Raw genomic sequence first — 26,992 nt, forward strand, 5'->3', positions numbered from 1 at the left:
TTACATACTTCATGACTTTTTATTTAAGCACAGCATGTTCCTATTTTCAAATGTTGACGGCTTTTAGAAATGGCATAACAAATCTCAGAAACGTTAGTAAGTCCTAATAGTATGCTGATCAGACATTAATAAACAGAAACCTATGGGATCAAAAGAAATAGCAATGGGAATGTAGGAATCAATTTTGGCAGTGGCTGTGATATGAGCAGAACCAATCTTCTCCACTTTGGATTGTGTATCCTGTATTCTGTTCCAAAAGAACCACACAACAGCTGGGAGTGTTAACAGAAAATAAACTGCCAATTTTTGATGAGCAGCACACTCTTCAGTGAAGACTGATGCCCGTTGGAACTGGTAAGGGAGACCCATATAGACAGAAATAGAGCCAAGGTGGAGCCAACTAATTTTAGTTTTGTCCCCATCCTCCTCCACACTGAGTTCTACAGGGCCAACACTGGGACTTAAGAAGTTGGAAGGTGACAGCCAGTGTCGCCTGTAGCAAGTGTCCTGTAGCAAGAAAGCAGGCAGCTGGGGACTGGCAGACGGCAGCTAGAGGGTGGTGGGGCAGTGCCCAATTTTCCCAAATGAACCAGCCTCCATTAAGATACCAACTGAGGAGAGTGCAAACAGCACTTTACACCCATTAATTACACAAATAATAATATCAGTGGGCCTCTCTTTAGTGAGTGCTGCAAGACTGAGATACTGGATGTTCTGCAGTGAAACAGGGAGCCAGCTGGGATCCCATGCTCTCCAAGTGTCCCTATTTTCCAGGGATAGTCCCAGATTTACAGAACTGTCCCAGTTCCTGATCTGATCCTGGAATGTCCTGCTTTTCCTTAGGACATTCCTATTTTCATCAGAGAAATGTTGGAGAGTATGGAGTTATCCGACCCCTGAGGCACGTGAAGGCAGCCCTGTATAGTGAAGCTTCTCAATGTTGTTGTTAGTTGGAAGCCACCAAGAGTGGCTGGGGTAACCCAGTCAAGATGTGTAGGGTATAAATAGTAAAATTAGTATTATTATGGAATAGGATGTCCCTATTTTCATTGGAGAAATGTGGGAGGGTACGGGACTTTGGAAATAAGGTCTGATGATGCATTTATGCTTGCTTGCCCTCTTTAGTATGCAGCACATTATTAAGGCCTCATAAGATGTAATATTACCAAGCCCCATGAAGGAGTATCTCTGTGCTGGAGCACTGTGGAGCTTCCCAGAGGAGAAGAGAGCAGCAGACAGGTCTAGGATTCACAATGTGCTTCCTGCTCTTTGCTTCTAATTTTTCAATGTGTCTCTCTGAGTCTGTCTGCTGCTTGAACCTTCCAGGCATTGTTGGTATGTAGGCTGAGCTTGGAAAGCATGAACACGCACAAGCATGAAGACCCGTCGCCAAGAGAACTTAGAACACATGCATCTATCTTCTACTTAATCTCCATTAACAAAGAACCCCTGCTGCTTCATTAGGAAGCACCTGCCCCAAACACCTTACAATTCTAACTGAGGAAACGACATGAACCCGTAGGAAGGGGACACTGCCAACAGGTGGGCTCTCTCCTGTCTTTGCTGAAAGTTGCCGTTTTGTTTCAGTGTCTGAAAAGGGCCCCGCGAGGTTGGCAGTGCTAGCTGCTACTGGACTTAAGACTTGAAAGGTTAAATTATTGATTTCTTCAGCGTGGTACTTTATAGAATCTCCTGTTTGGGTATCACCGCCTGAGGCAAAACAGTTGCAGGTACTACTTCAGGCCTGGGGGCAGGACCTAGCTTGTAATCTTCACTTCCTGTACTGGTTGAAGGAGAAGGAAGGGATGTTTCAGGAGATGCTGTGGAGGGGAAAAAACACAAAAAGGTGTTATTTGCCTGGCATTAGTCTTCAACCAGTGGGTCAGGACTATAGATGTTGGGGAATTCCATCTGAAATGGGAGCAGGAGTGGACATTGCTGCAATTTGCATGTTCATTGGAGATCAGGAACTGGAATCATACAAGTGAATATGAGTAGCATTCACTAGCTTTTTTTTTTTTTTTTAAGTCTGCAAATGTTATGTATGTAATCATCCCCTGAACCTTTCCCTCCAAAGAGGTCTCTGGGTTGGACAGGATCCTGGCAGGATCAAACCAGAATATTTCTGGATGCAAAGCATCTTTGCTATCATTGAATTACATTACTGCTGTGTACAATTTCTCCCATTGCTGTGAAGAAATGCGCACTTAAAGTATGCAATTTCCTTTTCAGGAAATTGCATATTGCATCTTAAATTTTAGCAGTGAAATTGAAACATCGCTCCCAGATTTTCCTCTTCTTATCCTCGCTCCTTGGAAGAAAGCGCATGCCTTTCTGAAATGTTCCAATATGTGCACATTCAGAATTTAATATTTCAGAGGAAAGATCTGCATAGCCTTAATAAGCAAAGGTTTTAACTAAGTGAAACAGATAGGAAATTGGACACCTACAGGCTGAAATGGTGTGAATTACAGATCCGATGCTGCTGGGGAGCACAATGTGTCCTGGAAGAGGCTCCATGTTAAGGCTGGAAGGTCCTGACTGGTACTGTGGTGCATCCATAGTTGTCCCTGCATGAACAGAGAGAAAAGCTGTCTCATTCTGCCAGTCATTATTGACCAAATACCAAACACAGGCGTCATTTTTCTTTGTTCTGAAGTTCATTCTGCCTTTAATGGGAAAGCCTAATGCAATCCTTTTGCTTTTATTGATGTGACCCACTCTGAGCCTTCAGAAAGCATTTTCTAATTATGCCATTCTCTTTGTACGCAAACACCCAAATGGACGGATGGATTTGTCTCCTGGATTTTGCCCAAAGTGTGTCATTCCCCCTAGTTTTGTTTAAAGGTACAGGCGGGGTAACATTTCCAATCCAAGGGCTGCCTTTCCTTCTGGGCAACTCTGCAAGGGCCACGTACCAGCAGTGGGCAGGGTGAAAGGCAAAAGTGGGTGCAGCAAGTTTACCTTTGTCTAGTAGGCTAGTGTCTACACACACCTGTACGTTCTCTATCCATGGAATCAAGGGGCATCACCAGAGTTCAATGACACATCCGAACAAGGCAAAAACTTTTCTGGCATGACACAAAGCCAGTGAAGAGTGTGGCCTAGGGAGAGTTCTGAGGACCATATAGAAAGGTCTGGAGGGTCACATTCTGGCCTCTAGGCCTGAGGGTCCTCTCCTCTGTTTTAAGACACACAGGTGAGAAAGACACAGCACCATTCCAAATATTGTTACCTCCCAGAAGCATTTCCTGCAGCAAGCTGTCGATCCTTGCCACTCCAAAGAGCTTGACGAACTGGACCTGCTCAATCATCTGCCAAGTGATGCTTTGGAGAGGAGGCAGCAGGAGGAGAATGTCACTGAATCGGCCTCGCGAGTCATACTGCCGGTCGTTGATGTAATCCTCCAAGTTCACCTGTACCTGAAAACGCATGTTTTTCACCTTCCCGGGCTCACTCAGGCCTTTGCAATCTGGGAGGGAGAGAGAAACTAACTAAGGTTAGTTTGGCTTGCATGCAGCAATTTGACTCAGGGGAATTTGTGGTATTCCATATGTTGGACTCCACCCCCAACCCCAATCAGCCCTGACCATTGGCCATGCTGGCTGGGACTGATGGGGGTTGGAGCCCGACATCTGGAGAGCAGCAGTTTCCCTGTCCCTGCCTGAAAGGGTTTGCAACTAGGATATGCACAGTACCCTCTGAGATCACCTGAGGAGATTTCTCTGTGTGCCCTGCGCCGCCATCTGAGACATAGTTCGCAACAGTGCATGAAATAACATTCTCCCTAGTGAAGCCCAGTTTGTGGAATTCCCTGCCCCAGGAAATGGACATGTGGTGAAGACAACTGAAGAGGGTGAAGGAGAGACAAGAGGAGCAAGGGATGGATAAGGGCAAATACCATTGGATGGACTTAGGCTTGGTTATGGGATAAAGATGCCCCATGCTAATTTCACATGTGCTCATAGCTTGTTCCAACCCATTTCCACATTAACCTGTACCACTCCTGCTAAATTTCAGACACCTGGTTGAAACTGTTTTATGCCAGGACCACTCTGCTGCACTGATGTTTAAATCTCTGGCATTTAATTTATGTTTCAAATGTTGTATATCATATGTTTCTATTTTGTAAGACTGTTGGGGACTGAGATGGTGAAACTCAGGGTATACCTTTTTAAAATAAATAAATTATCCTCTTATTGCATATTTTGTTGCTGTTTTCTAAGAAATCTGCATGAAGATTTGTATTTAAATACATTATTGAAAAATAGCTGTTTTATAAATAATTTTGTTTCAACCTATGCATTTCTAGTGGGACATGGGTGGTGCTGTGGGTTAAGCCACAGAGCCTAGGACTTGCTGATCAGAAGGTCAGCGGTTGAAATCCCCGCGACAGGGTGAGCTCCCGTTGCTCGGTCCCAGCTCCTGCCAACCTAGCAGTTCGAAAGCTCGTCAGAGTGCAAGTAGATAAATAGGTACCGCTCTGGCGGGAAGGTAAACAGTGTTTCCGTGCGCTGCTCTGGTTCGCCAGAAGCGGCTTAGTCATGCTGGCCACATGACCTGGAAGCTGCACGCCAGCTCCCTTGGCCAATAAAGCGACATGAGCGCCACAACCCCAGAGTCGGCCACGACTGGACCTAATGGTCAGGGGTCCCTTTACCTTTACCTTTACCTTATGCATTTCTAAACACTCTTTTCTCCTACAATAAAAATGCTAAATCGCATGAGTCAAGAACCATGTTGTAATATTCAGAGACGTGCAAAATAAAAATTAAAAAAAAGCATTCCGGTCCACACATTAATCCTGAAGGTGTAGATCAGGTAGTTCATTTTTCAGATTCACCAAAACTGAATTCCTCCAGTATACCTAGAGGATTAAGGGGTTCAGCAAAAGGCCTTAAATAAAACTGATGTTTGTGGGAGGGTTCTGAAGAAAGGGTGAAGGGGGTACCATATCAATGAATGGTCCAGGAAGGAACCTGAAGCATAGTGGATGGATAAGCAGTGGAGCCTTGCTGCTGAAATCTGCATCATCCTCTGATGATTAATGGATTTTGTGACGTTCAGTAGCACATGAGAGGTCCTCACCTGGGTCAAAGAACACAATGGCTTTCAGGCAAGCGTATTCATTCTCATCAATCTGAATTTCTCGCAAGGGCTTCACCAGCTCATCCAGAATTCTGGTAGCTACACGGGCAATTTCAAGCTCTGGACAGTGCATTGGGATGATGAAGTCATTTCCTGAAAAGGGAGGGAGGAGAAAAAGCATATTACCTTGCTGCAAAGAGGAACATAGGATGCTGCTATACACCAGATCCTTGGCCATCTTGCTCAGTATTGTCTCAGTATTGCTCAGTATTGTCTCCCAGCCCAATCTGGAGATGCCAGAGATTGAACCTGGAGCCTTCTACATGGAAAGCAGATGTTCTGCCACTGAGCTCTTTAGACCTTCTCCAATGTTTATTGCAAATATTGATGTGCTGTTTCAAAATTATTATTTTTAACAAATTGGCCCCGCAAGTAAGAATGAACAAGCTTCTGGATTTAAAATGGGGCTCTTCACCAAACAAAGTTAAGGCACAGTTCTCTGGTTGCCTTGTCTGAAAACCTGATGGTAAAGAATGAAAAGGGTGGACCCCCTTCTCTGTTGGGGAAAGGATGTAAGAGTGATGTGGAAGCTGTAGACCTTCATATGTCCTTAGACTCCAGCTCCCATCAGCCACAACCAACATGACCAATGGGGGGAGTTGGAGTTCAGCATCATCTAGAGGGTCCCATCTCCATCTCCAAGCTAGAGTGTTCGGGGCTTTTCAGGTTGCAACCCTATGTACACTTACCTGGCAGTATGCCTCATTGAACTCAGGGGGGTTTACTTTTGAGTAGACAATGGATGCATAGGATACACTTTAAGGCAATAATCCTATGCCCATTTTCCTGGCAGTAGGTCCCATGGAACTCCCTGGGGCTTGCTTCTGAGTAGACATGTATAGATTTGCATTGTAAAAGGGATATTATATGGTGGCTGTTTGTAAAGCTGTCTGTCTAATGTGCTATCTTTAGTGTGGAGAGAGGGAACCAGAGAGATATTTCCCCCCTCTCTCATAATAAAGGCTCAGTGAAATTGAGACAGAAGAAAGTACTTCTTTACATACTGCATAAATTCAATCAATTATGTGAATTTCTTGCCCTGCTTCATGTGAGCTTTAAAGAAACACCTGGCTTATCTTCTGTGGGAAACAGGTTCCAACAGGGATCTTCTTGTGTTAGGGTGATACATTTTAGGGTGGGGTGTTTATATATTATTGTTAACTTACTAGAGGGATGCAAGTTGCGCTGTGGTCTAAACCACTGAGCCTCTTGGGCTTTGGCAATCAGAAGGTCGGCGATTCGAATCCCCACGATGGGGTGAGCTCCCATTGCTCTGTCCCAGCTTCTGCCAACATAGCAGTTTGAAAGCACATCAGTGCAAGTAGATAAATAGGTACCGCTGTGGTGGGAAGGTAAACCGTGTTCCTGTGTGCTTTGGTTTCCATCATGGTGTTCCGTTGCACCAGAAGTGGTTTAGTCATGCTGGCCACATGACCCGGAAAGCTCCCTCAGCCTGAAAGCGAGATGAGCACCACAACCCCATAGTTGCCTTTGACTGGACTTAACCATCCAGGGGTTCTTTACCTTTACCTTTCACCTTACTAGAGGGAGTTGGACAATATGGTCTTTGGGGGTAATCTTTCCAGTTGTCTTATTCTATAATACCAAAAATATAATAATGAACCACTGTGGTTTTGAAAACATGGAGAGAGTACAGAGATCTGGTTACTCTGTGGAAACCAGACAATGAGGTGAGTTATAGTGCATGGGTATTTTACCTAGTAATAGAAAATCTGTGTATGGTATAGAACGCTTTGCAGCTCCCAGCAGTAAGTGCTCACCAGCATGGGCTCTTAGCAAGGCAACCTGTGAATCCCGAGAGAGAGAGAGAGAGAGAGAGAGAGAAAGAGAGAGAGAGAAGAAAGAACAATTTCATACTGACTAAACAGTAGTCTGCTTTACTGATGCATGTCAACAATGGATCTTGATCAGATCCTAGTTCTGGTGAAGTGATCAAAACATGAAATAAATCAGCCAACATCCTTATGTCTGGTGCTGCCATAAATTTCCTTCCTTCCTACCTACAGCCTCTGTACTTTCTTCCCCTTACTGGTACTGGGGTGGGGGGGGGGGGAGGAATCCTAAAACCAAATACAGACCATAGGTTTAAGATCATTGTTAATTAAATGGACATAAAACCAGAGAGTTACCCATTGGGATATATGGGAGAACTCTTGTTTGAAATTAACTAGGACTGAAGCCCCAAAGCCACAAAAAGGAGAGGAGTGTGAAGGCCTGGCTAGGGTGGCCTTGTGTCCAACTCTACAGAGGTCAGTCCCCTGTTTAAAGGTGGCCTCTGTTTGAAGGGCTGTCTGGCTTAAGCCTGGTTTTAAAATAAAGGACCCTAAGAAAGGAGTGCAGGTGAGACTTGACAGTGAGCATTGGCAAATGGGTCATCTGGTCACAGTCTTCTCCACACTGGTCACAGTAACGTCTGTGTGAATTATAGCCATTATCTTTCAATGCACCTCTATAGATAGGAAATGAGCATTTGCAAAGCGTATGCAAACCTGTCCTCTCCTTTTGTCGCCTTTACAAATGGTGCATTTCCTGTGTGTGTGTATTTCATAAAAATGTATACACAAATGTAAAAAAGCCCTCAAAGCAATTTACAAAAAAGAAAACAATAAAACTGAGAAAAAAATCACAACCATACTTTAAAACATACCAAAGTTAAAATATATGTTTTGGTAATGTAGAAGTGACCATCCAAACCTGATGCTTTTCCCCAAGCCTGCTAAACTGGAGTAGCAGCTAGGATTGTTACATCCAAGCTGGCCTCAATATGTGAAATCTGTTCCCTGGTAACCTCCCTACAGCTTCTTCACACTCATTGCCTCCCTAGGGTTCCTACAATGCTGCCTACCTACAACCCTCAGTGCCATTGGCCTGATCCATGACGTGCCATTGGCCTGATCCAGCAGGCTCTTTTTATGTTCTTCCCCACCTCCTTAAGTGCTATGAGGTCTCTTCAGAGCCTCCTGTTGCCCCAGTTTGTCACCTCATCTGTCCAATTACCCAAGTTCCCTTCTCTTCCATCAACACCTTCCCTTCAGGTACCTTTTTCTCAGTCCATTCTACCCTGTTTTTGGTTACCTTGCTTATGGGGGTTACTTCTCTCTTGGACTGAGACTTCTTCCTAGACCAACCCCACTCCTGTCTCTAGGGTCTGTGCGAAGCTTTCATCTCAGCCAAACTGACAACTTCCACTCCCCTCTCAGAAGCAGAAAACATCTGTTCTCTGAGCAAGTGCAATGTTCGCTAACATTCCATAACATCCTACCCATCCAGCTCATTGATATCTGAGGCTCTGTGCAACAGTTGCCATGCAATACATGTGTCAGCTTGAAAAATGCTAATCTTTTACACCCAGGTTTTCTATTCTCTCTCTCCCAAATCACTAAATCAATCCATAACTGTTGTGAAACGAACAAATGTACAGATTTTTGAGTTAGGAAGTTTCTCCTTTGCACATTGCAGGTCTGCAGAAGGAAAGCATAACGTTCAAAGAATCCAGGTTGCAGAAGCCACATACGCCTTCTTCCTCCCCAAAAGTTGCTTTTTTCACCTGGTCATCCAGGGGAAGCTCACAGAATGCTGGGATGTATTTTGCCCACTCAACGAGGACCAGGAGCTGCTGCTTCATCGACTCACACACATCGTTGATGGTTGCAATCTTCTTCATGGCAATATCGGCGCTGTGCACAGGACGGAGAGCCGAATACTGTAAGAGAAAAGATCAGGCACCCTTTAACTAGGCAATCCTACATCTCCTTCTTCCCCATTTTCCCACTCCTTCACCCCTCCATATAACACACCATCAGTATAGATGAGTCTATCGTGCCCAAATGGAAAGTTACCCTTTTGTCCAGAAGGTGGCAATAGATCACAACTATTCTATCAACAACGTATGTTGACATTATGAATTTGCCTTGTGCCCAAACTCACCCTCCAAGTTCTGGAAATCTGTAGTCCTTCGGTGCAAGAGGCTTGCATTTTATTTATTGATTCCTGTTTGGGGCACTTTAGAATTTCTTCATAAAGAGAGACAGAGAAACTAACTCCATAGTACACAGTTAGCTAATACCTTTATTTTAGGACCAAACAAAAAGTAGCCGAAATGTGGGAAGCTTAAGAGTTCTCCAGAGTTCATTGTTGGATAAGATCTTCCATGTGGTAGGGAGTGGTTGAACAATGAAAAAGAATAAAGAAAAGGATGGGGGGGGAATGGTCTGGATGTTACAGCCAAAAAATGATAAACAAATTCCAAACATACAGTCAGAAGCTTCCCCACCTACTGGGGCTAATGGGAAAGCCCAGCTGAGGATGTTGGGGATTTCAGGAAATGTGGGCATTCAGGGAGGCTGAAGAGTTCATAGCCATGTACAGTCTCTGTCCTGCTTTGGCCTACTAAACTAGCCAGTTGTTTGGGGGTGGATGAATTTGTCCATTTTGGTTTCTCATTTTGACTGCCTTAAGTTCAGTCATCCACATTTCCCCAACAACTAATTCTCACAAAAATTCATTTTAGAGCATATATGCAATTCTCCTTAATACAACGCACTTTTGCTCCTTTTGTTGTTGTTGTTCTTTGCTTATATACACATTTTATTGCACATTTCACCCTAGTATTTTTGAACCCATTACTTGGCTTGACAATCGCACTGCAAAATATGGAGATACACAAATATCAAAAGATGGCTGTGTTTCAAATCACATATTGTTTTGGAAAGTACGAACTAGGTAGGTTCACCTTTAGATGTGACTTGAACCACATTGTGCTGCCTAGGTGCCGCAGAAGATTACAGTGGTACCTCAGGTTACATACGCTTCAGGTTACATACGCTTCAGGTTACAGACTCCGCTAACCCAGAAATCGTGCTTCAGGTTAAGAACTTTGCTTCAGGATGAGAACAGAAATCGTGCTCTGGCGGCGCAGCGGCAGCAGGAGGCCCCATTAGCTAAAGTGATGCTTCAGGTTAAGAACAGTTTCAGGTTAAGAACGGACCTCCGGAACGAATTAAGTTCTTAACCCGAGGTACCACTGTATACCCTATTGCCAGGTTTCAGTGTGGTTAAGGACCTCAGGATAAGAAGACTCCCAATGACCATAAGATGTAAGAAGAAATGGGGAGGTTCCCCTCCTACCTGATGCGCCATCGCCTCTGCTTGGGTCAGAATGGTGATTGACAGGGCTCCGTTGTCTTCGTAACTGCTCCGGCGGATGCTGATCCTGTCACGCTCATTCTGTACAGCTTTGCAAGAGAGACGAAGCAACCGTGTCAGGCAGGCATCCCCTCCAATGACCACACAACCAATTGTCAATAAGCAAGAGGGCTGACTTGCACTGTAATTTCCGAAGTTTACATTTCTTACTGGATTTGCACCAAATGCAGTTGCTAAGAATCTTGGGAACTGGTCAGGTCAGGTAGGGAGAACCCCTAGACAAGTGTTCTGGTGGCGACGTGATTAGAATCATTTGCAAATGTTCACAACCTTTGAATTCATATTCCTTTCATATTTACTTTCCTCTCCCTATGTGAGCCTGCCTGGGCTTTGAGATATTCTGGGGAGGTGTTTCTCTGCCTCCATGACAGGCATATTTGGTAAGCGCACAAGACAGGGCCTTCTTGCTGGCTGCTCCCAGATTGTAGACCTCCCTCCCATGGGGAGGTAGAATGACGCCCCCCTCTGCTTTCCTTTTGCCAGCAGGCAAAGATGTATATTTTGTTCCAACAGTCCTTGGCCACCAACTAGCTGTTGTGGCAGTGTCTTCTGAGGGTGGGTGTTGTATTTTTGTCTTTCTGTGTGGTTTGTTTTCAGTGCCGCTGTAGATATTCATTGTGTGGTTTAAGTTGCATCTGTTTTCATTTACGCTAAGCCCAGGATATAAATTAAGTGTCAACAATACCAAGCTAGATGGGCCAATGATCTGACTCAGTGTTCTCCCACAGTACCCTAAAGGCTAACAAACACATTTTTGTCTTGAAAGCTTTTGTGGGTCCCACTTAGGTATATGGATGCATAAGCTAGGCTTATATATACCCTGAGAACAGAATTATTTTATGACAAAGTGAGGCCAAAAGGTCATCCACACAAGAGATAAAAAACAGGTGTGTCACATACTGTTTAAAGCACAAATGAAGACAGGATCCAATTGAAGTGAGTTGCATTAATGCTCCTATCATAATCACACCCTTTGGAGAGCAAAGTGGTTCCTTGTTTATCTTTTGTGTGGTTTATGGTGTATATTTTTCTGTTTTCCCTTCAAGGCAGATAACAACCCCCCAGCCTAAAGCATGACGTTCTCAAGATGATTTTGGCATTATCGCAGGAGGCTCCTTGGAAGAAACTTATCCAGTTAATATTTTACCTACTGTAAAAGTAAGTCATTATTAGGTGGTGAGTGCGTTGCAATGCATTTCTGATGAATGGAAACATTAAGACTGAGACAGGGATGGGCAAACCTGTGAATTTCAGATTTTCTGTTTCCCAGCATTAGGTTGAGTTCTCCACATTTTCCTTGTGAAAATTCAGCAGCATTTTAGTGTGAATTCCTCCTAATGCGCACACTTTTGTATGCAGCTTTCCCTAATGTACACATATTTGCAAAGCAATTTCCCCTTATATAATGCATTTCATATGCAGTTTTCATTTATATATGCATTTTTGTGAACACTTTGCCTCTATATGTGCATTTTTCTATTTGTTACTGACTAGAGAAGTAGATTGCAAAGTTCAAAGATGTGTGAATTTTGAAGGATGGCTGCATTTCAGATAGTGTATAATTACGGAAAGTGTGAATTAGGAAGGTTTGCCCATACATGCAAACTGAATTGAGTTTCTCCTCCATCTCTAAGCTGAAGCCAGTAGCCTATCTGAAAGGCTGGACAGACACAGAGGCTTACTGAAACTGCATCACTGGAAATACAGCATGATCACAGAGCAAGTTTTGACTCTGCCTTTGCCAACTCAATGCCTTCTTGGTGTTTTGGACCAGAATTTAGGATGTAGAAAATCACTGGGCATTTCCTATCAGGAGCCTTGCTATATCTGAATTTTGCTGAGCATTCTGCAATCGAATGATGGAAAACTTCAATGTCCCTTCCAGGTCCAAAATCTTGAACAAACAGGACTGTGTTTGCTGTTTGACTTCCTAGTGCAACACCAACCAAACAATTTACTTCATTTCCCCTGAAACCTGATTGGGTTGCTACAGAGGGGGTGGATCAGGGTGGGGCAAGGGGCGGAAATTAAAAAAACAATAGGAAATCGATACATGTCCCAGTAGAGGTCACTTTTCTGGCAAAGGAAGCAAATCAGTAACTTCCCAAAACTTTCACTAGATACGCATATACTATGTAAATGATGAAGGTCTGAATGCAACATCTGGTGCTCTGCTTATATACTAATTACTTATTTTATTTTATTTTAAAAAAATAGTCCCCTTTTCCTGCATAAAGCTCTCAAAGCAGCTTAGGAAATTTAAAACAAGATGAGGTTTCTATCCTTGTTTTTCATCTTGTTTCATCTGGCACTATCACTATACTGTCTTTATCAAATACTGAAGATGCACCTCTGGCCTTTGACACTAGAGAGGTATATTTTCAGGGGCCATTATATTCTTGCGATTGCAATTTGTCTTTAACTGGTTTTAATGTATTTTTGAATGGCTGAAACCTGCCCTGAGACTGCATAGTGAACGGTAGACAATAAATCAAACTACTAATACAGATTTGAACTCTGCTTCAGGAAGCAAAATGTCTTGGGATGGCACTGTCAGGGCAATGTCCTAAATTTTTTCCAACCCCCCCCCCTTCCAAACCACATGATCCAGCTCTGCCTATTTGTGATTCAGAATTCATCCGTTGTGATTCAGCACTCTCATTAACGGTGCTGCAAAGGAATTTGCTGATGTGGAACTTGGCACAACTCATCAGCTCCCCCAACGCTAGCAGCAGGCTACTGAATGCAAGGCTAGCATCACAGCAGTGCACATGGGACTCTGGATCAGGGGATAGTTTTAGACCATTTACCTTCCTTCTTCATTCCTGCCCGGAAACATTTCTTCAGACGGCAGTATCGGCACTGGTTCCTCTTGTCCTTGTCTATTATGCACTGCCTGCTAAATCTGGAAAGGGAAAGAGGCAAGCTCTGAAAAAATCATTGGTGATATGAAGGGCCGGTCCTATCATTTGGCAGAGTGAGGCAGCTGCCTTCAATGGCAGATGCCAGAGGTGAAGGTGGCAATGAGCAATGCTAAAGGCTGGACACTCCTCTGCTAAGCATAGGAACAGGGGAAGCTTATACCAAGACAGACCATTGGCCCATCTAGCTCAGTATTGTCTATGCTGAGTGGTAGCAGCTCTCTGGGGTTTCAGATGGGAGTGGACATTCCCAGCCCTGCCTGGAGATGCTGGGAATTAAACCTGGGAGTTTCTGGATGCAAAGCAGATACAATGAGCTACCAGCCCTTTCCAAATCCTGCTGCCTTGCATGCTGTTCTTTTGCCGGGGTTGAAGCAAGGGTCAACTGTCAGTGTGGTTGGGTTAAGAGCTATCTTGTTCTTTGCCTCAGGCAATGAAATGTCTTAGACTCTTATTTTATTTTACATTTTATATCCCACTATTTGTCCATTATGGAACCCAAGGTGGAGTACAAGTGGGCTCTGGGTGGCCACCCATCCAGCCACTGGCCAGACTTGCTTAGCTTCAGCTAAGTGTCAGGGCAGCTTCATGGACGGCCAACAGAGATAGGCAATTCTGTCTGTTTCACCATTTCTCATTTCTACCTGCTTAAATTCATTTTTTCAAGCTAGTGTAGCAATTTATGAATTTTAGTTAAAACAGTCCTCATGAGAATTTATTAGAAATTTGGTGCAAACTTCTCCTGACCATAGAATCAGAGTTGGAAGGGACCTCAAGGATCATTTCATCCAACCCCCTGCAATTCAGGGAAAACACCTGTCCCTTATGGGGATCAAACCTGCAACCTTGCTGTTACCAGCACCATACTCTAAACAACTGAGCTATCCAGTTTTGATTAAATGTGCTTGTTTTTGCACGCAATTTCCCCAAATATAATGCACTGTTGGGTGTTATTTTCATGAAAACATGCCCTTATATGCAAACTTTGCCCTAGTATGTACATTTTTGTACAAATTACTTGGATGGAGAACTCCACTGCAAAATTAGGAAACGTGTGAATTTCAAAGGATGGTTCACATATTGTTTCAGGCAGTGCAAACTAGAGAAAATTCCAAGTTGTCATTCGCCTTCATCTTCAAGCCAATGACAATGACAATGTTCAAAGTGTACGGAAAAGCCGGTCAATGTCCAAGGATGGCCTACAAAACTATAGATCTACCTGCACGAGTAGACGTGATTCTTACGGACGCTCCTTCTGAAGAACCCTTTGCAGCCATCACAGCTGGAAGCTCCGTAATGCTTCCCAGTAGCACGGTCTCCACAGATGGCACACATTGAGCTGATCCCATTCGCCAGCAGGCCGCCACTCCCTGACTCTGAAACAATGGCATCTGCAAAAAAGAAGTTCACCAGTGGTCAATAAAGTGGGTGTCCTGGGGATGGAAAGGAACAGAGCCAGTCCTACTGTGAGGCAGAGGGAGGCGGCTGCCACAGGTGACCATAGGTAAGAGGTATGGAGTGGATACAGCTGGGTCTGCCTAGCAACTTATAAACTAACCTACTGTCCTCTAGTGGAGTGGAGGATGGTGTCTCACCACCTATGTCTAAGTTAGGTGCAACCACCAATCTGGTTGGCTTTTATATAGGGAATGGGTGGGGAGGTAAGCTCTATCTTTCCTCTTGGACCAGCTCTGGAAAGGAGCAAAACCAACCCAATCCATAGAGTATTGGGTCTTGCCTGATTTTTAAAATCAAAATTCACATTGCTCACTGCTGCATATTAAATGAGTCAACATTCACAGCATACATTTAAAGCACTATGATTCCACTTTAATCTGTCATGGTTTCCCCCAAAGAATTCTGGGAGCTGTAGAATTTGTTAAGGGTGCTGAGAATTATTAGGAGACTCACATTTTACCCACCCTGAGCTACAATTCAAAAATTGGTATAACAATCTATCACTCTTCAGAAGGAACTATGGGCAACATTGGTTTGTAAGGGGAACAGAGGAGTCTCCTAACATTGCTTAGCACACTTCACAAAATACAGTTCCCAGAATTTTGGGGGGAAGCCATGGCTATTTAAAGTGTTATCACAGTGCTTTAAGTCTATGATATGAATGTGGTCTAAATTAGCAAAGCCACCAGCTGACTCTAGGTGGTCCTCCAGAAATTGGCCATGGAAGCAAGATCTGCCCACTCCTAAGCTAGTCCAATCAGGATCCTGAAAATCAGTCTATGACAGGCATAGCCAAACTCAGCCCTCCAGATGTTTTGGGACTACAACTCCCACCATCCCTAGCTAGCAGGACCAGTGGTCAGGGATGATGGGAGTTGTAGTCCCAAAACATCTGGAGGGCCAAGTTTGCCCATGCCTGGTCTATGCAGTCCTGGGATGTGATGCTACAAGCCAAGACCAAGCCAAGAAATGGTGCCTTATGGGTCTTGAAATGGAAAACAAAACAAAACAGATTCTTGATCATTAAAAAGCTATTGATTCAGGTGGTTCAAGCTACACCACACAAGAGAGCAGAGAAATAAAGCAGCCGACCCAGGATCAGTTGACATCTTTTGGGGAGAGGGGAAGAATTATTTATTTAGAATTGGATCCAAAGATGCAATAGAGGACAAATTTCTGGCAGTGGTGCTGTTCAATTTAACTGTTGTGCAAGAGCCACCAGAAAAACATTGTGTGATGATGTGCAATGCATCTTCTGTGAGCAAGTATCCTGAAATGTTGTGCAAGGCCACGTGCAAAAGATGGTGCAACAAGACTGTGCACACATGGAAGTATCCCAACGGACTTCTATTTTCTTGTCTTGCACAGGGATCTTCCAGCAACTGCCCTCCCAGACCACCTTATTTTACCAATGCTGCTTTCTCAATCCAGGCAGCTGCCATTTCACATTAAAAAAACACGCAACCAACTTGGCATCAGGCAGGAATGAGAGGCAGACAGTGGACAGAAAACCTCCACTAAGAGGCCAAGGCCTATCTGACCACCAGCTGCATCTTCTCAAGAGAAAATAGGAGCCCAGTGCTGCCTGATTCTCCTTCCTGCCTGATGCACCATCTCTGAAGCAACACCTCACACGATTGGTGTCTCTGTGCAACAGCGGATGCAGGGTGTTCCTTCCCAAGTGACTTGCCTGCAGGAAAGCCTCTTGTGAAACAGCGCCCCCTCCAGGTTCAACCCTCCTATTCTCAGTCAGGGGGGAGTTGCAACATCCCCCACCTGTATGTTTAATTAGGTTTTAAAGGGGGAAAATAAACATTAGTCCCACCCCTAAACTGTAATTTGGGACTGGATCTGGGGTAGGTGGGTGGGGTGGGGGATGTAACCTGATTGCCCACCCCAACTGAGACCACAGGCTGGATGAAGGGAGGATGAGCTGTGCACAGCCATAAGTTATACCCGACGTTCTCATATTTACAATCGCCAAGTTGGCCTGTGGTAATAAAACCATGAGAATTAAAACACAACATAGCATTATAAGAGACCACAGCATCAGTAAAGCAGCCAAGCCACCCAGCAGTGAACAGGCTGGTCATCTACTGACTCCTCTGCTCTCTGAATCAGATGCCTAAAGCTCAACTGTGATGGAGTCGGGTGGGTATTTCTGGAAGCTAATCCCACAATTCAGGTCTGAGCACTGAAAAGTCCCTCCCTTGTTTAGCCATTCAGGTGTTTGGGAAGATAACATAAGAAGAGTCCTGCTGGACCAGGCCAATGATGAAGAGAAGAAGAGTTTGGATTTATCACTATCCTAAGGAGTCTCAAAGCGGCTCACAACCTCCTTTCCCTTCCTCCCCCACAACAAACACTCTGTGAGGTGAGTGAGGCTGAGAGACTTCAAGGAAGTGTGACTAGCCCAAGGTCACCCAGCAGCTGCATGTGGAGGAGCGGGGAATCGAACCCGGTTCACCAGATTATGAGTCCACTGCTCTTAACCACTAGACCACACTGGCAATGATGCATTTAGTCCAGCATCCTGTTCTCACAGTGGCCAACCAGCTGCCCCTGGGAAAGCTGCAAGCAAGGCCTGAACACAATAGCACTCTTCTCTCCTGTGGGTTCACCCAGGCTCAGGAAATCCCCTCGCCACCAGAGTGCTTGCTGGATCCTGGCACCGTCCCACAAAGGTGCCTGACCAAGGTAAGCATCATTGGCATTCATATTTTCTGCCACAGGGACATCGCTCCATTCTGCCTTCTGAAACCTTTAAAAAAATGGAATTCCTTGTTGATGCTTGCCACCTGTCATTTAGTTTAACTCAGCTAAGTAAATGTTAGCTTGGAATATATGATGATGACATTTTATTTGGCCATAAATACTCCTCAATGCCTTTGCTTGGAAAGAAAAGGCTGGCTGATTCTTTTAGTGAGTGAAATAATATTAGTGATGCTATGATGATGTCAAAAGGAGGGGGGATGAAGTGCTTTTCAAAAGCAGGTGGTGGGTGGGAAGAAAGCAGGCAATATACGGCCACATTCATACCATACATTTAAAGCACTATGATACCACTTTAAACAGTCGTGGCTTCCCCCAAAGAATTGTGGGAGCTGTCGTTTGTTAAAGGTGATGAGAATTGTTAGGAGATCCCTTGTTTCGCCTCGCAGAGCTACAGTTTCCAGAGTGGTCTAACAATCAATCACTCTTCATAGAGAACTCTAGAAATTGCAGCCAGGACTTTTAAAGTGGTATAATAGTGCTTTAAATGTATGGTGTGGATGTGGCCCAGGTATTGTCCATCTTCCGTGCGACAGTCCTCAGAGATTTGAAGACCACTATGATGTCTCTCCATAATCTTCTCCAGGCTAAAAAATAATTCTTTAAACTGTTCTTAATGGAACTTGGGTTCTAGATCTCCTCTAAACATACCCCAATTTAAATACAATAAATGGCCTTGTTCTGGGGCAGGAAAATAATTCCTGGGAGTGGCTCTGAGATATATTTGTGGTGAGAATTCTCTGGCAGAAAAATAATCTACTCCGTCCAAGTTCCACAAACATTCTGGCTGTGATGGATGCACTGTGTGCAGTTTGGGAATTTATGGCAATGTCTCGGGGTAGAAAATGTATCCTCACAACCGCATCATGTGTGGAGGAAGTGCGTAGCACATTGTTGATCTTCAATATACACAGTGCATGCAAAACAAAAGGCTGACGTTTAAACCTGAAAACATAAAGTTTATGGTTAGCACTCAACAAGATAGACTTAATTATTTCTTTGTTACTCCTTCTTACTTATAAATCCCTAAACAACTCTGGACCATGTTCTTACTTATAAAGCCCTAAAAAACCCCTCTACTTTATTTCACTCTATTGGCCAGTAAGGGCATTACGGTCAATAAATGGAACCTGGTTAATGTCACCATGGTCTGATGGCTATCAGCTTGTGATAACGCGAAGGCAGGCTTTTTTGCTGGTGAAACCACTGTAGTAGAATGATCTCACTGCTGAAATCTGAGATGCCCCATCAGTACTGGCATTCCTCCGGCTCTCAAAGACAAACTTGTTTAGACAAGCATTCCCCTAATTGGCTAAGTTGAAATTCCTGCTCTAATTGTGTGTGGGGGGGGGACTATTAAAATTGTTGTGTTGTTTTAATGGCCTTGTTTTATTGTACACTTTAATTTATTTTAATGTTCTGGTGAAATTATTTTATTGTGTATTTTCATTATGTGTGTGCGTAGAGAGATGTGCCTGGCGCCATCAGTCTCAACTTCTTGGTGCAAGCAAAGATGTTACTCTTCAGTCAACTAGTTGCCTGTTAATTGGGGTCACTTGGGAATGACAATACCTTAGGCTGTATTGGTGTTCTTCTTTTAGTAGTGTGGGGTAAGATTTTGCCCTTTGTGTTTTTGCAGGGTTTAGTCAATGGATGCCATTTCATCCATCTGATGTCTTTTAAATTTTGTATCATGTGTGCTTTTATAATTGTAAGTCACTCAGAGCAGCCTAGAGCTTCTCTATATAACAAAGGATCAGTCCTAGTTTTCATCTTGGAATCTCAATTATTATTTTAATTCCACAGAGCTAGCAGTGGAATTGCAGCTTGTGTGTCAAGTTTCTCCCTGCTTTCTTCTTCTGTACTTCTTATGGAACAAAATGTATATCCTGCTAACTGGACAGAAAACCTTCAAGGGGTTTACAAAGAACAAGAACAAGTATTCATTTAAAATATTGATGAAAGCAAGCATTAAAATCAAGCTGACACGCACAAAGTCCCAAAATGCAAATAAAATCAGCCATACTACCTGCTAAAAATTACATGTTAAAATGGCATGCCTTTGCAAGCTTGGTGAAACAAAAAAAGTTTCGAACAATACAGTGAAGGCAACCTGCCTAATATCAATGGGCAGGGTGTTCCAAAGAGTAGGTGCTGTTGCCCATTGCTGGCAATCACAGGTGGAGAGAGTGCCGGTGCACTCAAGTTCAGCTCACAGGCTTCCCAAAAGGGCATCTGGTGGCCACTGTGAGAACAGATGGCTGGACTAGATGGAGTTTTGATCTGATGCAGAAGGCTCTTCTAACGTTCTTATGATTCCTTACAAGTGCAGAATGAACGTTATGTGGCACTTGATAATGTGATATCAACTTACTCAATGCCACAATGTATTTTATTATGGGTAATTCCTTGCCAACGAGTGGGGTGAGGCTTATTGAAACGGCATTGAGATGTTATCTGGCCTGTTCTGCCACACCTCAAGAGCGGAGTCATTTTTACTCCCAATGCCCTGTGCCTTTCTCTATGAATCCAGATATATAGTCTATTGCCTTCTTGGTATGTTACTCTATAATAAGCTTCCTTTGTTTGACTTGGTCATCCTGGCCACCACCCATGGACCAGATTGCAGCTGTGACATTTTTGAAAAGGGTCATGCTGAACTTTTAGGATGGGGGAAAGTATTAGGGCAAACAACGAAACATTTTCATAAGAGAAGTTCCTTTTCCAAGCCAGTTGTCAAAGCAATTCCAGTTAATGAGATACATCAGCCAGATATTGAAACAACAATATGAGGAATTGTATCATGGGGCAGGTGTTAGTCCAGCATAAACAATGTAAGTTAGGAAGACCAGGACAGCTAAAATGGTACCTAAGAGAAAAATAGATGTAGCCTGATGGGGAATATTTCCTAAGTTTGTAAGAGTTAATTTGAAAAGAAAAGAAAAGGGGGAGAGAGAGAAGGGGGGGGGGCGAGAAACAGGATAAGAAAGTATTCTAGATTACAACCATACATCTTGTTCTGGTTCAATCCACTTCTGGTGAATCTTCAAAATTCTAAAATCTACTGAAAAGAGATGTATATTTCTTTCTTTTATTGCCACAATTTATATCCCACTTTCCCACTAAGTATTCAAGATGATTTTCTATTTAAAAAAAATCAAAAATCAATGCATACTAATAAATGAAGCAAGAACAATTTCAATCATACCGGATAAAACAAGCTAAAATTATTACAAAGACAGTGTCGGCATAAAATCCCCTTCCCAAGGCAGTCTTCCAAAAAATGCCACTGAAATGAAACTGTCTTTGTTGTCCACCTGGAAGTGAGTAGCAATGGGGCCAAGCAACCACATAGGTGTTCTTTATAAGGCCAAGTTATGCTGGCTTCACATGGGAACATAGGAAGTTATCTTATACCAAGTGACTATTGGTCCATCTAGCTCAGTATTGTCTACACCAGGGTTTCCTAAACTTGGGTCTCCAGCTGCTTTTGGACTACAACTCCCATCATCCCTAGCTAGCAGGACCAGTGGTCAGGGATGATGGGAGTTGTAGTCCAAAACAGCTGGATGGCCAAGTTTGGGAAACCCTGGGCTACACTGACTGATGATGACTTTCCAGGGTTTCAGGCAGGAGCTTTCCCCAGGCCTGCCTGGAGATGCTGGAATGTTACCTGGGACCATCTGCATGTAAGGCAGATGCTCTACCATAGAGCTCTTCCTCAATTTCACGTCAGAAGTGAACCATCTTAACAACTGGGAAGGCTACTGAAAGGCCACTGAAATCCAGTGGGGTTCTTAGAGGTTACAGGAAATCACTACAAAATTAAGAAAGTTAAGGTTTCATCGCTGGATTTTAATTCAGAAATTCTTTTGACTCTTAAATCTGCATTGGAAAGGGCATTGGCTTCGACAAAATAAGAGGATTCAACGGGGCATATCTAAAACCCTACCCGATGATTAGCTTTTCAAGAAACAAGTGCACAGATGTTGCTTGTTTATTGTGCAAGATGAGATCCGCCAAGTTTTCCTTCTACAAAGTGTTTCTGCTTCAAGGATATGCCATTTCCCTGGTGCTCAAGCTGCAATAAATTGCAATCGGTGGAGGGGAGGGGAGCTCAGTTTTTCAGCCAGTAAACTTGCAGAGTCCTATTAGGTGTGCTTGCGTCAATGTCATGAACACCTTACTCAAGAGAGTGCTCGTGATATCTCTGGTGATAAGCAGTGCAGCTTAACACCACCACCTCATGTCAACACCATCTTTGTATGCTTTAAAAGACATTTCGATTTAATTTTATTCTTCATCTCTAAAGCCAGCCTCAGTGTTTTCCTGGCACACCACTCTTTAGAGAATAAGCAGGAGCAGTGCCAGCAAAACTATCTCCTCCCCCTTCAGTGATGTACCACCATTTTGAGAGTCTTAATTTTGTTTCAATGTGAACTTCCTTTCAGGGATCAATATATTCCCCCTTCCCCATTGTAACAGAGAAGTTTCACTTTATCAAAGCTCCTTTTTGTTTGGGGCGGGGGGGCGGGAATACTAGTGAAAGCTCCAAAGCCCAGGATAAGAATGAGACTGAGAACACAATACAATTCCTTTCTTCTAAACCAGTTGCTAATTCCGTAATTTGAGCAAGCACTTCCCCTAATTTTCCCTAAACACCATTAAAAAGATGGCTGTTTGTCTATTGTAAGAGCTTTGTGAAAGCTCTTGGATAGACCTCTTACATTTGGATCATTTTACTAATGGGATATGTTGAGGTCTCAAGGTTTTGGCTAGCTTGTAGGGAGGGGGTGTTTTCTTTTTTAAGCTGTTTGGACAAATTTTTGATGAGGATGCTTACCCAAGACAAACATGCTCATTTCAAAACAGCAAGTTCCTGACTATGTTGGTTTACTTATTAACAAGTAGGCAAATACCACAATGCCAACTTGAAACAGCCTTCACCTTTCAGAAAAAGCTAGCATGTTGTTTCTACACTATTGTATAGATATAATTTATTTATGAATCCTAACTTTTCTAAATATATAGCAAGGTGGAGCTATAGAGATAAAACCAACCAAAGATCCATAACACATCATTAAAAAGGTTAATAAAACATCAATGAATAACAATAGCTATTGATCGGTTAAAAGAAAAATCAGGTTGCAAAGCCCTTTCTAAATTAAACAGCTTTCAAAAGATGTCTGAAGGGAGGGAGGGACAGTTCTTGCTGAACTTTTACTGACAAGGAGTTCCACAGGGCAGGGCCTGCCACACTAAAGGCTGCCTACCACAGCAGAGGCTGGCCGAAATTCGGGGGCATGGGGAACCACAAGAAGTACTCCTAGGAATGATGTCCTGTCCAGTCAGTGACACTTGAGCCACAGGTTGTAAGAAAAGAAAAAAACATATTTGAAGGAAACATCAGCTCAAGCTTTCTAGCTACCCACAAACCTTCTGTGTCAAAGTCACAGAAAGGTGTCACCATATTGTTTGAGAAAAACAGGGAGGCACCTGTGTTTCACCTTAAAGACTAAGAGAAATCTTGTAGCACAAGACTCGAGCTCATTTTATCAGATGCTTGAAATGCCATTTCTCCCCTTAAAGACTAACTCATTTATAATGGTGTGAGGTTTTATGGACTGATAGAGTTGACTGCAGTCCGCAAAAGCTTATCCAGTCATTAATGTGTTCATCTTTAAGGTAGCATAGGGTTCTCTGTTGCGTCTGCTACAACAGACAAACACATCTCCTCCTCTGGAAAATGAAATGTTGTACTTCATCAGATATGTAAAATGTTCTGTTTTCCTCAGCTGGTAGATGGGGGAAACATGTGTAAAGAGTGAGTCCGAATGGTCATGAAATCCAAGAGCTACAATCAGAACCAAGATGACATGAGATTCTAAATATATGCAAGTTCCGTGAACATTCACAATGAACATGCCCAACAAAACTCTGATGACCTCTCTCCCTGTGCCCCAGAAATCAGCTTCAGACAAGAGTGATTTGGAAGAAGGAGGAGGAGGAGGAGGAGGAGAGGTAGAAGAAGAAGGCCAAGCTATTTCATATATATATATATATATATTAAATGTATTCTCCCCACCATCTCATTTATCAATGGTACATCTGGCCAAACAAAGTGGACAGTGGTATAAAATGCCATTTATTTGATAAATACATCATCAGCATAATATTCGGAAAGTAGATTTTTCCAGGCTTAATAAACAATAGTCTTTGCTGTTGGCTAAGTATTTTGCAGCATTGTGATGTCATAGCAAGGTGTGCGAGGTGTGGAATACACCTTTTCCAAGAGATTTCCATTGATTAGAAATACATTTTCTCAATCACAATACAACAAGCTTTTCAATCTAAGTCCCTTATCGACAATATAATTCAAGGCCGCAGCATAAGACCCATCCCAATGCAGAAGTCCAAGAGTTCACCCACACAAACGCGACACCCTCCACCCTTCGACCCCATTCCTTCTTGTCCACCGAAGAGGACAACATTTGAACAAAGGTAGCAGAGGCCGATTGGAGAGGCAACGGAAGGTATCTCCTCACTCACCTGATGAGTTTGTGGGCAGCACCCTCAGGTTTTCGAACTCCAACATGGTGTATGAGGAGTCGAGGGACTCAGCGTAATCTGGCATCTCCATGTCCATTAGGCTTTGACAAATCCGCATTATTACTGTCAACAGAGACAAGTGAGGCCCCCACGACCCTGCTGTCAATCACAGCGAGGATCTCCAGCACGGTAGGGTTGACAACTACGGCAGGCTTGAGGATGACAAATCATTACCTAACTTTCCCGCTGTTCCCTCCCCCACCACTATCAGAAGGTTGGAAGGTAAAAATGACCTAGTCTTTATTGCATGCTCTCTCTCTCTCTCTCTCTCTCTCTCTCTCTCTCTCTGCCTTGTGCCCTATGAGTCTATGCCCTGAATCATGATTATATGGTGGCAGATAAGACCTGGTCTAAATCAACTTAAATTGCATCCTCCGTTCAATAGTGTGTGGTTTATGGCAATCCTTAAGCAAACATTTTGAAAAGCACAGGCAACGACAGATGATCTAACATACTCTTTCTGCAGGACATGAAGTGTTGGAGGCTATCATGCCCTTTTTCATTCTAGGTTTTATTATAGGGTTTTAAATGTTGATATTTGTCAGAAAGGATGCTGGAAGGAAAGTGCCACCATTTTGTGAAAGAAAAGGAAGTTTTCGGCTATGTGGAGAAAACTACATGAAAGCCACACATTCATAGGAAGCATGTGAAGCCACAGAGAAAGTTATCCAGGTGCTATGAAGGCCACTGTTGGCTCTTAGACCAAACAAACAAACAAACACCCCCCCCCATGTATTTCTGCTTGGGAAATATAATGTATATCCAGTGCTCCCCCCCCCCATAAAAATAGCTGCCGGTACTCATCATGAAGTTGTTACAGTAAGTGCTACTCTTTTTAACCAAAAGAGAGAGGTGTGCTGGTACTGCGCACCCATTGTGTATATGCCATTGAAAATTCTGGTGTCTGAACAACTATTGGAAAGTTGAAATGTAAAAGGAGTGGCAGGTGTCAAATATGGGTGACAAAGATGGCAATCCTTTGTACATATGTGCATGCAAGCACATTAACTTAGACCACAAGAATGATGGGGACAACAACTCAAAGTCCTCAAATGCCCAGACTTTAATACCAGATGCAATGCATTACTGTATCACCTAGGGTTGCCATATTTCAAAAAGTAAAAACCAAGACACCCCAAAATTGTTGAGTTTTTTTAACAAAAAACCCACAATTTTTCAATTGATTTGCCTAAGATCCAGGACACAGCGCCACCTTTCGAAAATGTATGGCAGCCCTAGTATCACCAACCACAATGGTGCAGAGAAGGATAATTGTTTCAGTTATTCCATTGTTGGCTCCGCTTTGATCCATTACAGTGGGCTAATACAGTATTTGTTTATACTTTGGTATAAACTGGTATCTGGTACTAGTATCCACAGTTAGGGCTGCTCATTTGGGGACTTTGAGTCTCTGGATTGTATCCAATGAAGTCATTGCACAAGCAGAAAGGCTTCTGTTTGTGCAGCGGATCTTCCTCTCCCTCCTCCCCCATGTGACCTCCCCCAAATCTGCTCTATGTTATCCCCCCAACCCTCTGGAGCAGATCTGGGAGGGGCACAGGGGACAGGGGGTTAGTAGAGGGAAGGAAAGGGAAGTTCCACTGCAAAAGCAGAAGTTGTTCCACCCAAATAATTTCACTTGATACAAACTATTGTCCCCATTGTTCATGTGAGCATGCATTTGCACATTTAAAAATGGCTGCCATATTTGGATCACACTGCTGGCCACCACCATTCTGTTTCACTGGTGCATGTGGAAAAAATGGCCACCAAATTGAAATATGTACATTGACATATGAACACGCATGCACACAAAATGCATTAAATAGCACCACAAAAACAGAAGCGGGAGCAGCATCAGTTATGGGGAATGAAATCCAGTGGCACACTTTGAAACTGTGTGGGTGGCAGATTTGGAGGTTTGAACAAGAAACTTAAAGTGAGGCCCACAGCCCAAGATAGCAAGAAGAAAGACCTTCATTGAATTTGTGTGTGCCTCACTAAAATTACACCCATGGAAAATTGAATGATTGGATTGTTATTTCAACTCTAGGCAAACCTACTCTGATATGCAGTCATGTTTCAAGAGAAAGAGATGGGGGGGGGGGGTTGCAATTTCCAGAAGGAAGGCTTTGGGCCAAAGGATAGTCAACTGCTTTCTCTGCCAAATTTCCTGAACTCAGATTCAACTCCATTAGTAGGGAGGCCCAGTTTAACCTAATAAATCCTTTAATAAAACAAATAATACAAATAATGGGACGAGCCAAAGCCAGTCTTTGAACAGCTCGACATCTTCTGTCTTTCGCTCTTTTTCATACTTGTGACCTCAATTCAGTCCTCAGACTGGCTAACCTTTTGCTGGAGGTCACTAGGCTCAACCTCTGATCGTTGTCTCTGACTTGCAGACCCCGCATTACCACGTCAACATGTGACCTGTGAAAACACAAGATTGGATCTGTCTGGTTTGCCATCAGCCAGTGTGAAAACTGAAACAAAGACCACCCCTAAAATCTATCTTCAAGCAAGAACGTTTGTTATCATGTGCAAGATATAAAATAATTAAGTTGTGCAATCAATTCCCTTTTTGTTTCAAAGAATAAGCACAGCACAGACTCCTTGGAAAGATAAGAGTTTTATGTTTTTTTATCCTTGGACTATGTACCAAGGCTTCCAGAAATGCCAGCATCAGCTCAATTAGGCGTTAATTAGTAGTTCTGATTTTGCTTGTGACTCTCATAGTGGGTCTTGGAGAGTTATGTCACAGCAAAGCAACCAACCAGGAAATGGGTATTTTTCAGACACATGGACAACTCACTAATGTTATGACAAGGAAGATGCCTAGATTCCCATTGATACAT

The 26,992-nt window shown here is 43.3% G+C and overlaps 1 protein-coding gene and 1 long non-coding RNA gene across 3 annotated transcripts; one reads left to right on the forward strand and one right to left on the reverse strand.

The window, feature by feature from the left end:
- Positions 1-24,209, reverse strand: LOC308482331 (hepatocyte nuclear factor 4-beta-like). The gene is made up of 10 exons (XM_081015343.1): positions 24,075-24,209; positions 14,515-14,686; positions 13,185-13,279; positions 10,297-10,403; positions 8,717-8,872; positions 6,867-6,954; positions 5,089-5,241; positions 3,236-3,472; positions 2,451-2,570; positions 1-1,820 (listed from the first exon to the last, which is right to left on the reverse strand). Exons 1-10 carry the CDS (start codon positions 24,190-24,192, stop codon positions 1,681-1,683), a joined length of 1,386 nt encoding a protein of 461 aa, XP_080871469.1. The 5' UTR covers positions 24,193-24,209; the 3' UTR covers positions 1-1,680.
- LOC308482332 lies at positions 23,426-26,706 on the forward strand. Of its 2 annotated transcripts, none has more exons than XR_013989223.1 (3): positions 23,426-23,559; positions 24,208-24,356; positions 26,540-26,706. It is a non-coding gene; the product is annotated as an uncharacterized lncRNA (long non-coding RNA). The 2 variants fall into 2 exon arrangements; XR_013989224.1 differs by lacking the exon at positions 23,426-23,559 and adding an exon at positions 23,814-24,058.
- The last annotated feature ends 286 nt before the right edge of the window (positions 26,707-26,992 follow it).

The sequence above is a fragment of the Podarcis pityusensis genome (genome assembly GCF_964106645.2).
Source record: "Podarcis pityusensis genome assembly, chromosome: 8".
Classification (NCBI taxonomy): Eukaryota; Metazoa; Chordata; class Lepidosauria; order Squamata; family Lacertidae; genus Podarcis; species Podarcis pityusensis.

What these genes read in the sequence shown, in the direction of transcription:
- LOC308482331 (XM_081015343.1), bottom strand. Translation starts at nt 24,192, where the DNA reads ATGCGGATTTGTCAAAGCCTAATGGACATGGAGATGCCAGATTACGCT. An exon ending in GCTGCCCACAAACTCATCAG is followed by an intron (nt 14,687 to 24,074) that starts GTGAGTGAGGAG and finishes TCTTTTTTGCAG; the next exon opens with ATGCCATTGTTTCAGAGTCA. An exon ending in AATTCACACCATTTCAGCCT is followed by an intron (nt 1,821 to 2,450) that starts GTAGGTGTCCAA and finishes TCCCCTCCACAG; the next exon opens with CATCTCCTGAAACATCCCTT.